General features: G+C 39.0%; 1 protein-coding gene and 1 long non-coding RNA gene across 3 annotated transcripts in view; one reads left to right on the forward strand and one right to left on the reverse strand.

Moving 5' to 3' along the window:
* Nucleotides 1-5,666: 5,666 nt before the first annotated feature.
* Nucleotides 5,667-9,098, reverse strand: LOC137172483 (uncharacterized). The gene is made up of 3 exons (XR_010924990.1): nt 8,608-9,098; nt 6,103-6,290; nt 5,667-5,932 (listed from the first exon to the last, which is right to left on the reverse strand). It is a non-coding gene; the product is annotated as an uncharacterized lncRNA (long non-coding RNA).
* A 1,744-nt stretch (nt 9,099-10,842) lies between these two features.
* LOC137201294 (neurogenic locus notch homolog protein 1-like) overlaps nt 10,843-14,776 on the forward strand; it is a 49,207-nt gene continuing 45,273 nt past the window's right edge. For both annotated transcript variants that reach the window (XM_067616267.1, XM_067616276.1), the window contains exons 1-2: nt 10,843-11,087; nt 11,859-11,940. In XM_067616267.1, coding sequence (XP_067472368.1) covers nt 11,030-11,087; nt 11,859-11,940 — 140 coding nt within the window. In that variant the 5' untranslated portion in view covers nt 10,843-11,029. The remainder of the gene's footprint in view (nt 11,088-11,858; nt 11,941-14,776) is intronic.

Raw genomic sequence — 14,776 nt, forward strand, 5'->3', positions numbered from 1 at the left:
GACGATTCAAGAGGTTTCATCAAATTTCACCGTCAAAATGAGATTTCAATCAGATTTGAATAAAAACGTCAGGCAGACAAGGTGAACGGGATGACAAATGTAGAAAAAATAGAACATAAAAAGGACACGACCATTATCATAGACCACACTATTCCTTGTCCTTTACAGATCTTTAACTAAACTGATAAGCAATCTTGTCCTACTAATGAGAGTCCCACAGGGGAGGTGAGGATACGGAGGTCAATTCTTTCCCCATCCTTAAAGCTTGTTACAGGCTTGTGAATTTGTAAGTAGTAAACAAGCTTTGTATAATTAGAAATTGCTTGGTTGTAGTAATTTTCTGGAAAAGAAACAAGACCTCGGGGCTCAGAAGAAGCTCCAAACAAGTTGTTTGGGACTGTGTTGATCCTTCGGGGCCCTTCAGGAAGCTCAGTGAAGACTAGTGGGAAGGAGATGAGTGTGGGAGAGTGTGTATGTTTGAGTTTTTAGACATTTGGAAGTCATCTTGGATGTCCTCACCTCTAACAAAGACCAGATTAGGATCAAATTTTTAAAGGATCATCTTCAAATGAGAGTACTGAAACAATAAAACGTCTGTATACTGACAGAGAGGGAAAACATCGAGAGTTGGAGTGAAGGAATCATGACTCAGAGCCAAACTGAGGAAGCTGGTCAGTTGATGGTTCAGGGGATTAAAGCAGCTCAGATTTCAGGGGTCATTTAAGTGACAGCGAGAAAACAGTCACGCCCTTTCAGCGTTAAGTGTTAAGACAATAAACACGTCTTAACTCTCTGTGAGTGTGTCTTGGTTTGTTAACACATAAATATATACAATAAATCTTCACATTTTGTGTTTAAAGTGGCTGGCTGATGATAAAACATTCCCAACATCGGTCCTTTGTCTTGTTTTTGCTTTTTGTTTTTACTGCTGCTCTTTCACTTCCTATCTCTTACTGGAAAATTGAACAGATGGTGTGTGTGACCCCACTTGATGGGTTAAACACTTAACTTTCACATTGGGTGTGTGATCCTGAAGAGCATGACTAGTGAGTGAAGGGTTAACAGACACTTAAATTAATGGCGGAGGGCAAATGTAATGCACTAGTGTTAAGCATGACTGTGAAGAAGACAGAGACAGAAAGGCTGTCAGCTGTTCTCACTTCTGCTAATGGGTATATAATCTGCTTTTTATCTGATAATCCTGTTTACGACAGTATTACGACAGAAATTTGTGTAAATTATCTCTATTGGCTATTTCTTCAGAAAAGGTGAATAAAAAAGATTTACCTCACATTTTTGGGTGCATTTTAGTTAATTTGTGGGTTTTTTTCTTTCTTTCTGACCACACCAAGTAGATATAATGTCATGTCAAACGTTTTCAGTCATCAAATACAGAATATTTTCATGGGTTTTGGTGTCAAAGAGCAAAGTTTTATTTGTAGATTTTAAGGATGAGGTTGGCGATAGTCTATATTTTACATATTGTCATAAAAATCACATGAAAAGATTAAAATAAACAGTGAATTGACCCTACAAGTAGCCTAAGAAAATCATGAGGCCTTTTTAAAAAGATATAATTACATATTTATGGCTTGTTTTTTAAGATTTACACTGTCAGTAGGAAGGAAGGGGCTCAACAAATCTCATGTGCTCCTACATGATCACATCCTGTGATCCTACTTAAAAGTATTGTGTGTGTATCCAAAGCCTGATATTGTCTATGACTATGGCTATGTAAAAAAAAAAAGTTCTTTGAGAAATTAGAAATGTAGTATAAAGTCAAGAGGTTGTGTTATGTAGCACAACAAGCTAGCAAAGCTCTGTAAACAGAAACCGTTCCCGCGCATGCACAGTGGCGTCTGCCCACACGGAACAACTCTCTGGAGACTGAACACATTATCGCTGTTATTAGCTTTGGAGCCGTTTCTAAACAAACTAACGTTACCATAGTCTTCGTAATGAAGGAACATGTCACCCAGTGCAACGGTGCGGCTCAGTTATGTCTTTCTAATAGTTTTTGGACAACAACGGAGGTCTACGGCACAGAAGAATAAGATATGTCAGGTTTTTGGATACACACACAATAGTTGTAAGTCGGATAAATTCATTGTTAGTTTGGCTCTACACATGAGATTTGTTGATAATAAGAAAAATATAGAAAATCAACAGCCAAATAATTTAACCTTTAATTTATTAACATACAGTAAAAAACCAAATATAAAGGAGTGTCTTTCTTTTTCTCCAGGGGATAAACTTTACTTTGGCTCCTAATGCTGCTGTTACTCTCTCGTATATGTAAAACCTCTGAATGAAGTGGGTTCATGTCTACCTCTGATGAATGTTAACAGAAGAGCAGGGAAATTGAGAAAACCACAAATTAAAGTGAAGCATACTGACTGAAAGAGTAAATACTTTATTATAAATAATACACTGAACATCACGATAACAATCTAATAGTTGGTACCAACCCAAGGATTCATTTTCTTTCCCTCTTTGAAGTATACAATGGCGACAAAGTATCTGGAAATCTTCTTTGAGATTACAGTTGTCCGTATTACAGCAGATGTAACAGATGCAAGACAAACTGACTCATACAACATGTCCTGACTCGTCCCTCACACAACACATCTGCTGCTGCAGGCCGCACGGCGCCCACCCACACACTTTCTCAAAGGTGCAAACAGAAGATCTTTTATGCAAAGTGATTGAACATTTCACATGCAGATTTATGACATATAATGAGTCCGGCGGTTGAGTCAGTTAATATTAGGTCACCAATAACAAGCAGCCAACAGTAAGGGGTTAAATGGTCTTAACAATAGATACATCATGATAAAATAATCCTCTCACCATGCAATGTTTATGAGAACTATTTCAATGATAATTGTAAGGAGAAAGGAGATATTGAGAACTGAGGAGTGCTTAATTCATTGGAAAAAATGTTGTTTGTTAACATAATCCAGGCAGTGATTACGTTTGCCAACGAAACGAAATTGGGAAAACAATTTAGTGGTATATGAATGAGTTGTAGTGGGTTAAATTCATTGTTGATTCAGTCTCTTTAAGGGATATCATTTGATAAAAAATTAAAAGAGAAAATAATGTCTGTCCTCTCTTTTAAGGTTGCTGCTATAAGAATAAAATCCACTGTACAAACATCTGTTGAACTGATCACACAAAGACCATAAGAAGCAACAGGAACACATCAGTCTTAATCTATCAGATAGTTAATAACATTCACTTACATTAAAAGTGTAACATAATACCTCATTAGATGGCTTGAATTACCAAAATCACAGCTTTAAACCACCATGTCAGACTGTAATATTTATACCTATCTATGCATCACTTAAACAATGATGGCTACTGTATTAGCGACAGGGTTTCCATGTCTGTGTGACAAAACCAGCACAATACAAACCCAGTACCAGAGCTCCAAATATGTCTCTGCCAAACCATATACACTGCTTTTAAAGTCCAACAGCATTACTATCATATCACCAAATGCATTGTGTGTGTGTGTGTGTGTGTGTGTGTGTGTGGAGTCAGTTTGGTAGGATTTGGGTATAAATAAATCATTTCATAATGATAATATGGATTTTTATTTATAGATATTATAGAGCTTTTTCCCTACTGAGGTTTCTTTGATCAAGATACTCTATCGACATCATGATTAGCGAACAGATTTTACTGTGGTTTTCTGATTTTAATTGGACCCTGAGCAGCTGTCTCTGTTTTTTTGAGGCTGATAAAGTAGAACAGGTCGCTCCATCTGTGCTGCACCAGTCCGGGGGACAGACCCCAACCCCCAGGTCAACACAATGAGAAGGAAATCAACACAAATCCTGTTTACTCTCAACCTCAAAATGTGATACAATAAACACATTTCCCTTCATCACAATGAACAACGGCACAATAAGGGGTTATTTAAATGAAATTCAGCTTTTATCAGCATATGGTTGAAAATATCTGAACACTTGCAGGAGGGAGGAATGCTTTTTTTTGGTTAATTAATATTTATTTTTTTTGTCACAAGCTATTCAGACCACAGTTTAAGTGCTGTGATGTCGCTGTGGGGAGTCCTTGTCACCTGGGAGGTGACTGTCAGCGTTAAATAGTCAACAAGGGTAAATCGAAACCACAGTATGACCTTGATAAAGATCAGGGTTGAGACCTGGGTCAATGTATGACCCAGTCAGTGTGAAAGTTGAGTGTTTAACCTATCAAGTGGAGCCACACACACCATCTGTTCATTTTTCCAGTAAGAGACAGGAAGTGAAAGAGAAGAATCTAACAATACCGAGCAGCAGTAGAACAAAAAGCAAAATCAAAAGAAAGGACCGATGTTGGGAATGTTTTATCATCAGCCAGCCACTTTAAACACAACATGTGAAGATTTATTGTATATATTTATGTGTTAACAAACCAAGAATCCCCTAAATATCCATATTGTTATCTCAGCACACATGCAATGACGTCCTGTATTCAAATAAGATCCACATAAAAGTGTTGTGAGTAACCGTAGGTCAATGCTCACACCCTCAAAATCTCAACAACATGTCTTTTGGACCTGTGTGTCAAGCAAGTTGATTGGTTGATTAAATTCTTGCCGGAGGATAAGTTGGAAGCAAAAACAAAAACAAACCTAGATGTATTATGTACAAGTATAAAAGAAACAGCCACGTAATGTCTCCAAGTGACATCATTCCAGCCTAATAAAGCAAAATTTAACCTCTAAAACAATCTATTAAAAACACTATATTATTAACTATATTAATAACACTATATATCTATTGTAAACACAAGTATTTTTAATTATTCCCTGCATGCAGGTTTGTTGTGAAAGACATGAAAACTCAGATGTTTAAGGCATGGTGTGAATTACTTCCTACAGGGGACGATGGATTCGGTTCATTGTAAACTATTGAATTGTATTTGTGTGTCATTGAGCACAGAAATGTGAGACAGTATAAGCTGATCCAACTATAGCAATAATTGATCCTCTGACACTCAGACCTTTAAATCTACTGGGGACCAGGACAACATGGTGATGCTGTGTATGGGGACCTTCATACATTGATAAGATCTGAGTTTGAGCCGTCATGTCAGTGAGCTTTTTCCCTACCGAGGCGTCTTTGAGCAAAACACACTATCAACATCAGGGCTGCTGTTCTGTAGCTCAGTGGTTCCAAACCTTTTTACCTCATGACCCCTTAAAATGAAGCATCGTCTTCATGTCGTATATCCATGAGTTGTGAGTTCCAGCACAGAGTGACTTTCCATGTCTCTGATTGTTTCATTTGACTGCTTTTTAGAGACCTGAAAACTCCAAATCAGGGAAAAATATATGATTTTCTGTAGCAAAAGAATGTTTTGTTTTCTCAGGTTTATCTTATGACCCCCTTTATAGGGGTCCAGACCCATGTTGGAAAACACTGCTGTAGCTGACCCATGGATGTGAATCTGCAGGTAAAAAGAGCTTTTCACTGTAAGAATCACAAAAAATATAATAGCTTCATATTTAAATGTTTACTTGGTTCACTGTAACCTCATGAAGTTAAACTTATGTTTTGTTTATTTGATTGAAAAACTTCTGATTACTATACGAGAAAGAAAATGAAGGGACATCACTGGTGTTTACGGACTGATTGTTGCCTTTTAATTAATTAAGTTTAATTTAACAATTCCATCTCAAGGTCCATTTTGTAGTTCTACTGGAGCTTTTCTTCATATCACATGATCCTCATCAGCAGACGGAGTTTGCTCTGTTGTCATGGAAATTATAGATGTTCAAATTTCCTTTTTTTTCTGAGCAGGTTGATGTTGTCTTAAAAGTCGAGCTTCAGTTCGTCGTTGACCTTTGAAACAGCACAATCTCAAGATCCATTTAGTAGCTGCTGTTCTGGAGCTTTTGATCATGTCACATGATCCACTAGTTAGACATTGAACATGTGTTAATTCAAAATGAGGCTTTGTATTAAAACACTCAAAGTAATTAACTGATTGAGATCAAATCTAGGCAGGTTAACAGCCAAAGCTGATTATGTGCTTATTATGGGTGATATATAATACATTTACATGACAATACTCTCATAGTATTACCTTGATCTGTCTCCTCCCTGTTTAACAGTTTCTCTCCATCGTTGCCTCTTCCAGCACTCCTACGCTCTGTCTGCCCTCAGGGGTTCAACGTCTGCTTCATGTGTTTTTGTTTCATGGCGGCTGTTTTACCTGTAACCTCCTGGCAGACTCTCATGTGTCACTTTGTGGTTTCTTAAACAAATGAGGGGCTGACGGTGTTGAAAGAGACAATCACAACATAGGATTAACAGTCCTAAGTGGCTGCATCGAGAAGATTTAATTTGTGTGTCAGTAATTTCTGAAGATGTGGCTTTGATGTCAGTGCTGCATCATTAATATCTACTGTCCCTCTATAAATACAGTGTCTGGAAAAACTACCCGCCCCCTTTGTTATCACTTTGTACTGTTTAGAATTAAATTAGATTTAATGTGGCTTTTCTGGACACTGATCAACAGAAAAAGACCATTTAAAGCTATAATATGTAACTATTCTGCATTAAAATGTCTAAAAACAACTAGACCTATGTGATATATTTTAAGATATGTACTTACATTATCCCAGATGTTTCTAACAATTATTAAACTCAGAGAAACTCAGAGTCATTTTAATCAAGGTAACGATCCGTTTCATTTGGTCGCCTGTCAATGGCGTCACACCCCTCTACCAAAGAGTGTTCATAAGATGCACATGTCAGTGTTGTGGTTGTCTGCTACAATGGCTTCTCCCAAAGAGTATACACGTAGATGATAATACATCGGTGTTGTGGTTGTCCCCCAGAAACTGTCATAAATTGACTTTTTCTCTGTTTTAAGCCAAACTTTTATGATAAACTTTTTAGATCTTGGTTGTTTTTAACTGTATCTTTTAACCGGATGAAGGATTTTAGTCATTGGACATCTAGATCTTAAGTTATCAGAGAAACAAGCTGAACAAACGTTAGCAGCAGCTCGGCTCACAGTCACTACCGGACATCCTGAATGAAACTGCTTTATTCAGTGTTTTTACCCGTTTTAATCACCGGCTCCGTTTGTATTGGAGAGGAGGAGACCTCTGCGGATGGTTCAGCTCCCAGTAAAAACATCCTGAAGGATGAACACTGAAGTAATCCTGAAGTAGTCAAAGTGAAACCAGATCTCTACAAAACAATATGAATGCAAAATCCTTTTAATAGGACTCACATAAGTTATTGCTGGTGCAGCTAATAGGTTTTAGAAGGTACATTAATTAATTGTTAATTAGTTAAATGGAGATCACGTGTGTAGCCTGTGGGTAGGTTTAGAGCTAAAACAATTAGTCAATTAATCTATTAGCTGATCAACAGAAAATTAATATGGCAACTATTTTGATAATCAAATAATCATTTTAATAATTTTCTAAAGAAAGAATGCCAATTATTTACTGGTTTCAGCTTCTCAAATGGGAGGATTTGATGCTCTTTTTGTGGAACATGATAGTAAACTGAATATCTTTGGGTTTTGTACTGTTGATCGGACAAAACAAGACATTTGAAGATGTCACCTTTGTCATTTTTAACTAATTTCAGCCATTTTATAGACAAAACAGTTAATTGAGAATGAAAAGAAACATTAGTTGCAACTGATTGTAGAAATACTGTGCACCTGTATGTGGAAGGTTTAACTTGAGGCAAAAAAAAATACACCACAAAGACAAAGAAACACTTCAAGCAACTCTGCAAAAAGATGATTTAAAAGTTTCTTTTTCTGTTAAGTGTCAAAAAAAACCACGTCAAATATACGTTGAAGACAATAAAACACAAAAACCTCCGAGGTTGAAATTAATATCTTCTGTAGACACTTTACTGATGGACTGTTTGTGGCTCCAGGCAATGAGAATTAGCTCTGTTGTTGCCAAAACAATCTCCACTCAAAGTCCACTTACTTGCTTGTTCTTCAGTTTTTGACATTATCACATGGTCATCATCAATGAGTTACGTTCACTGTGTTGTTATGTAACTGTAGTAACTGTTCAAACTTTTTATTATTTTGAGCACTCTTAGGTCTTTTCAATCATTCTGGTTTAAAAAAGTGCCCAAAATAACATTTGAGCATTAAGAGTTCCTGTTGAAAGCTCCAAAACAAGCATGTAAGTGGACCTTGAGTGGCGGTTGTTTTGTCATCTGCTTTTTCCATGTTCAACAACTGTCAAACTCAAACTAAATTGTTTTTCCATTAAAGGGAAAGGTTGTGCCTTGGGGGGAATTTTCCACAATCTCCCATATCCATTTTGGGAACTAATTATCAACTGAAACTTGACCCACATGTCACTATGAGCAGCTTTTCCTGTGTGAAAGCTGCTATACAAATAATCATTATTGAATTTATGGTCATGCTACAAACATATAATGTGTGTTTTTCTAATTTTCCCAAGTGACAGGTCAACTGATTTAGTTGCATTGCTGTGAATGTGTAGATTCCTCAAGTACCCCACTGTGACAATATCAAACTCCATAAACACACACAGTACGTTATCAGTCTGTCTCATCTGTGCATCGTGACAGCAGTTACCTGTGTGAGGCTGCTCAGACTCCGATCACAAGCCACCTGATGGGAATCTGCTCCGGCTTCTGCTGACTCTGCAGGCTGGCTGAGTGAATACTTGCGTGAGTCGCTGTCAGCGTTTATTTATCAGATTCGAAGATTCGAACTGCTAACAGGCTGGTTCCCAGGCTCCGTCAGGGTGTGATGCCCTGATGCAGGAGCGCAGGTCAAGACCAAAGCCGATATTTTATTTCTATATTCTATGTGGTGTCTTTTCATGAAAAAAATAAAACAAATTACAAGGAATTAATGTTTCACCTTTAATTTTACTCTCAAAAATTTTGGTGAATTTTTGCTTTACAGAGAAAGATTCAGTGTTGTGAAATGTTTGTGTTTAAGTAGAAAGTAACTGTAAGCACCGGGGAACAATTTCAGGTGTCTGTCTCCTAGCAACAGGTGAACAGGTGCATGGAGTGAGGTAGTTGCATTGAAGTACTGCATAAAATTAATAATGTTGGTATCAGTATTAATTGGAAATGGCCATGTAAATGATTAGTTAATGGATATTGGTTTAAAATAGCAAAACTACACAGTACAATCATATATCCAAAACAAAATGTTAAAATGTTGAAATTGAGGTTCAAAACTGTGATGAACTTAAGATATACTTACTAAAACATTACCTCTAACTTTTTACACCTTCAAACTTAAAAATCTATTATTTTAGTACTTTTCGGGACCTTTACTGGTCAGCTTTTTCGGTTTTAAGTTTAGCCTGTTTTGCTGCTAGCTTGAATCTTTCATGTATCTGTTAACTTTAGCATAGCTAACTTTTTAAAAGTTTCGGTGAACTAAAAGTACCAAATATATACAGTATATTCTTTCTATCTCATGAAGTCACTATTTAACTTGATATGTAAAAGACTAAACAATTCCTAGCTTTCGTCATAAGTTGGTGAACAAGTAGGGGAGAACAGGGTTAGTAGTCACACAATCCTTAATAGATTCCTGTTCAATGTGTAATGATTCTGTTCCAAAGATGCGGACTGTCAAATACATCGTGTGCTCGTGACAACCATCTCCATTGTGGGATTGGTTGTCCTTTTATTTTAATTGGGAGAAAAATTAAAAATGGAGGCAATCTTAAAAATAAATTTAAAAAGTTTAATTTCATGTTGAATGTTCATGAATGTGACCCCGAAGAGAATGTGACAAGCATCCTCAAGTGGGATTTACTGGCAAAGCTATCAATCATATGTTGTAGTGTAGATAAGAAAAAAACTACACTAACTCTAAACTGTAGCGCTCCCCTCATACTTTTTGATGGTAATAATTATTTTATTGTAAACCCACTGTGTAAAAGCCTCAAAGAGAAACACAGCGGAGCTGGATGTTCACATTTTGACATGAAAAACACTAAAAGTTCTCTAACTTCAAGTCATGTCGAGTGTCTTAAGCTGAAGTTATACCTTCCGCGTCCACGAGTATGCAAGGGTTCGCTAGGGTTTGCGTGACGTAAATTTTACGTAAATCTGTCCGCACCAGTCCACGCGGTCACAGCACTGTCTTCCTGTAGACGCTGATCTACTGCACATATGTTGAACGCGTCCTCCAAGCGGACTCCAGGAACAGAGCTACTACGTGTCCGTGGTGTCCTTAGCTGTCGTTGTACATGTCCACTAGGGACTGAATTGACCTTGTAGGTGACCTCTGGCCCCACTTCTGAAAATTTCAGTACCAACATTTTTTAACAGCACCCTCTAGGGAGTGACATCTAATTAATGTGAAAACCAACCCCGTTCTCCCCTAGCATTTATCAGATTTTTACAAATAGCTAGGTTAAACTAAGTAAACCAGCAAACTGTTATATTTGCTATGTAAATAATGCGTTAAAAAGAAAAAATGTCTTATTTACCAACTTAAAAAAAAGCTAACACTGACTTCTGGGTGCATATAGGTGAAAACATTGGCACAAACTATTCGCTGGACTAATTCAGACTAGTTCAATTAACAAATTACTACGTGGGGAAATAGAAATAAAAACAAACTTCCTCACTATCTCTTCATCAAATTGTGCGCAGCTTGTGTCTGTCTGGGGACCAACTGTGTGATTGTTCAAGTGTGTGTGTGTGTGTGTGTGTGCGTGTGTGTGTGTGTGTGTGTGTGTGTGTGTGTGTGTGTGTGTGTATGTGTGTGTCTGTGGAGGAGTAAGTTACGCCCCTAGATGCGGAGCGGCCCCGATGTGGAGGAAAAAAAACGTCCCTCAAGTCATTTCCAACTCGGGAACTCAAGTGACAACATCTCATGCTCTCATAGACGCGGCTCAACTTTCTCTGTGGATCTACTCGAGGATGAACTGAACGTTGTTTTTATCTGACGAAGAGGAAGACACACATCGGATCTATGAAAAACCCACGTGGATTTGTACAACCATTTTAAACCAGAAGGAATGCATATTTTCTTTGCGAAACTAACTTTCTTGTTGTCGCTGATTGGACTAACACGAGGTAAGTGGCGCGGGGGGATTCTCACTTTTTTTTAGGCTCCTCTGAGTCTTTTTTTTGCCTCAACAATATCAGAAAACGTACTGATGTACTCTTTAGAGGCGCATTATACTTTAATTTTAACTTGTTGCATTCAGTTTTGTTTATAAACTGATGGACTGAAACTGAAGTGTAACAATTTTCCCACCTTTTTGGACTCATCCTGCAGGTTTCCCCAAGTTCAATGTTAATTAACGTTAATTACGCTCACTTATATGAACTCATACACCTGTTTGCATTATCCTAAACATCACCACAGCTCTCCTGTCCTGCAAACTGGACAAGTTCATGCTTTTTAACTTTTACCCAGTCAAGTTTTTTTTCTCACCAGTATGTAAACGCATGCCTTTTCAGTTTGGATAAAGAGCAGTGTGTTTTTTTTATATTATTGCAAAGCTGTGTTACTCCCCCAAATGGCACTTTTTTTTTGGGACAGCTGCACAGAGGAGCATGCTTCTGCCAAACCGGTGTCAAGTCCCACAAACTGCACTTCAAGGTGGCAAGAGTCACACCTAGATTTCACATTTTTGAAGTGATACCTGTGCCATTTATAATACCCCTGAGGAACACAAATATTTGGAAAGCGGTTTTGCCTCATCACCTGGATTCATTGTTAATGTTGCAATAACTGCCACCCAGCTGTTGTAATAACCGCCACTAAGATATAATAGACTTACTTAAAAGTTCTTACAAGTTTTAGCAAAGTGCAGGTGTATTAAAACTTTCCATTCACAGGCCTAAGATGCTCCATGCCCACGGAGTCGTGTTTGAACCAGGGGAGGTGTGAAGCAACTCCAGATGGGAATGGAGAGTGCAAGTAAGTTGTAACATTTCTCTCTTTAACCGACAAATTGTGAGGAATACCCACAGAGCAGGATTTTTTTTTTTTTTTTTTTTTTTTTTGGAGAATGTGTGATTGTGGAATTTGAGTTGAGTCAGATTTTTTGGTTGACATGTGAATCGCTCACTCTGGTGTTGCTATTTCTGGGAGGCAAATGGTCAGAGCGGAGACAGAAATGAGTGGACATTGATGAGGACAGGGGTCACTGTGCAAGAGAGAGTGTGTGTGTGTGTGTGTGTGTGCGTGCATGTGTGTGTGTGTGTGTCTGCCACCACACTCTCTCCCCTCTGCAGCCAAACTCTCGCAGCCCTAAATCTTGTTTTTCTTTTCTTCCACGGAGCGACAGCTGGGGTTGCCAGAAGCTCGGCAACCATTGTTCTCCGCTGCCATTAATTCTGTGTGACTAATCTGGGTGAGGCTTCCCAGAGAGACCCTCAGACCCTGTCCTCCTACCACCCCTCACCCCCCCCCACCCTCCCACCTCCTCCTCCTCCTCCTCCTCCTCCTCCTCTCTCCTGGGATTTTGTCCCCTCCTCAATGGCCCTCAGTGCTCTCTCTCTCTCTCTCCCTCTCATTCCCCTGGACAGATGGCAAAGGGTAGACGTTTTCTAACCCGCTAAAAAAATGTATCTCAGCGTTTTGTCTGTCAAATGCTTCAGAGTTTTCTATTTGGAGACGTTTTCTGTTCACATGTAAACCAATAAGCTGCAGCTCTTTTTTTTTTTTTTTTTTACAACAATAGTCTACTTTGCACTTGGCTCTTTTTCCAACCTGGCATGAGCAGCGGCATCCAGTGTCATCTTACTGGAGCAGTCGCAAAGCTCGCTGACCGCCGGATGATTGGGCTAGCCGGGTCACAGCTTCGAGACTGCAAGACCCAGGCAGCCATCTTGGCCCCCCGCCACATCTTAATTTGGTCTGGTTGTGTTATTCACCCCTCAATCCCTCTCCACTCTCCACTCCCCCCCCCACCTTCCCTACCTACTCACTGGGCCACAAAGCCATCATTGTGCCCCTGCACTGTCCCCCTTCTCAGACTTCTCCAATTAAACATGGAGATGGGCATGAGGGGCTCGCTCACTCCATCCTCGAAGTTTGAAAAGTTTAAGCGGGCAAAAACGGATTATTCTGTGTGTGTGTGTGTTTGTGTGTGCGTGTGTGTGTGTGTGTGTCATCACTGCGCCACCAGAGGGCCCGGGAACTTGTGATTAAAAGTTCTGCAAAATGTTCAGAGCTGAAATGTTGCTTCTACACTTAATCATTTTAATAATCTAAAGCTAAGTTGCCCATATATGTATTCTGCAGCGCTGTAGATAACTTTGAGTTCACTTTAAGGTGCATAATGTGTGGAAATGATTTTTGTTTTCCAATTTGAGCCTAATTTTGTGAACAAAACCTTTTGGAAGCTACATCTTGCCTCTGTTGGGGTCATTTGTGTTGTTATGAGTTGAGCGTGTGAATTTAACAGTGACATAAGAAGCTAAGTACTCAGTATAACATAATAATAATAGTTAATAATAGTTAATATGATAATAATAACTTAGAAAATAGGATCATACGACTAAATGGTTAGCTATTAAGTAACACATTTATAAAGTTTCAACACTTTGGGAGAGACAGATTTTTAAATAGAACAGTGAAAATTAAATGCAGGAAAGACTGAGAATCCTGAATTTCAGTTCCTAGTATGAGTCAAGCTAAAGAAGAAAAAGGCTGAATCCTACACAGTCAAAATAAGATCTTTCCTTAGATCCCGCCTTGTCTTTCAAGCTCCATGCCCTCAGTTTGTAGCACAGAGTTTCTCGTAAAAAATGGAAGTGTTAAACCCAAGCCAAGATAACCCTGATGACGTGACAGGGATTATTTTCTCAGACTTAAAAAAAAGCTCTTCCAGAACCATAGAAGAAGACATTACACAACTATTTTTACAGGCTGAGTACTCTACAAGATGTAGTTTACTAGACCTCTACCAGTAAACCGATCCTCGCAGTTTGCCGAATGCAAAAGTCAACAAACTTCTCCAGCTTCTCTTTCCAGCCTCTAAACTCCGAGCCAGGTTTACTAGCGTCACTCCTCTCACACAAACTTCCTGCAAACATCCTCCAGGACCGATGACTTCCACAGCAAGTGCACTGACGCAGTCGGCGCTGCAGTTCTTGTAAAGCTGAACAGCTGGCAGCATCAGGATATAAACAGCGAGAAATAATTGTAACCAGGTGGATCCTGCTTGAAGCTTGACGTGAGGTTAACTCATCAAAGAGAGGTGTTAGAGGTCTGACGGTGTCAAGAACTTTATTAGACAAATGTGGGAAAGAGTTAGTACACAGATTTTTCAGTAAACTGTCTACTGATAGCCTAATTGTCCTGTTGAAGGATGAAGTCTGGTAATATTTTAGTGTTTCCTAATGACAGCATGCAGAGAGGTTTGAGTTGGTTGCGCCTCAATCAAAATGAAGCCGCTCTTGAACTCGAGTGTCACGTCGAGGTTAAGTAAGTGACATTGGATGCTTTGGATTTATATAGGCTGTCAGAGATGCCTACTTGACATGCCATACCATAAATACCAGCTCCTTCTCATATCTGGCCTGGCCCAGCGAGATTCTGACTGAAGTTTATCTCCAAAGAGCTTCAAGGAGGCCTCTCATTTACTGTAGAGGCTTGGCAGTAACAGAGAGCAGTGACAGAGCCGAGCCAATCCCGACCAGGAAAAATAACTCCCAGATTCCAGTGGCACAATGGCCAGAGTCAAAGCAGTTCGCAGCAGAGCTTCTCTCTCTCTGCCCGGAGAGATGAGAGATGTCGGGCCGACTCC

Source organism: Thunnus thynnus, chromosome 2, assembly GCF_963924715.1.
Source record: "Thunnus thynnus chromosome 2, fThuThy2.1, whole genome shotgun sequence".
NCBI classification, from domain to species: domain Eukaryota; kingdom Metazoa; phylum Chordata; class Actinopteri; order Scombriformes; family Scombridae; genus Thunnus; species Thunnus thynnus.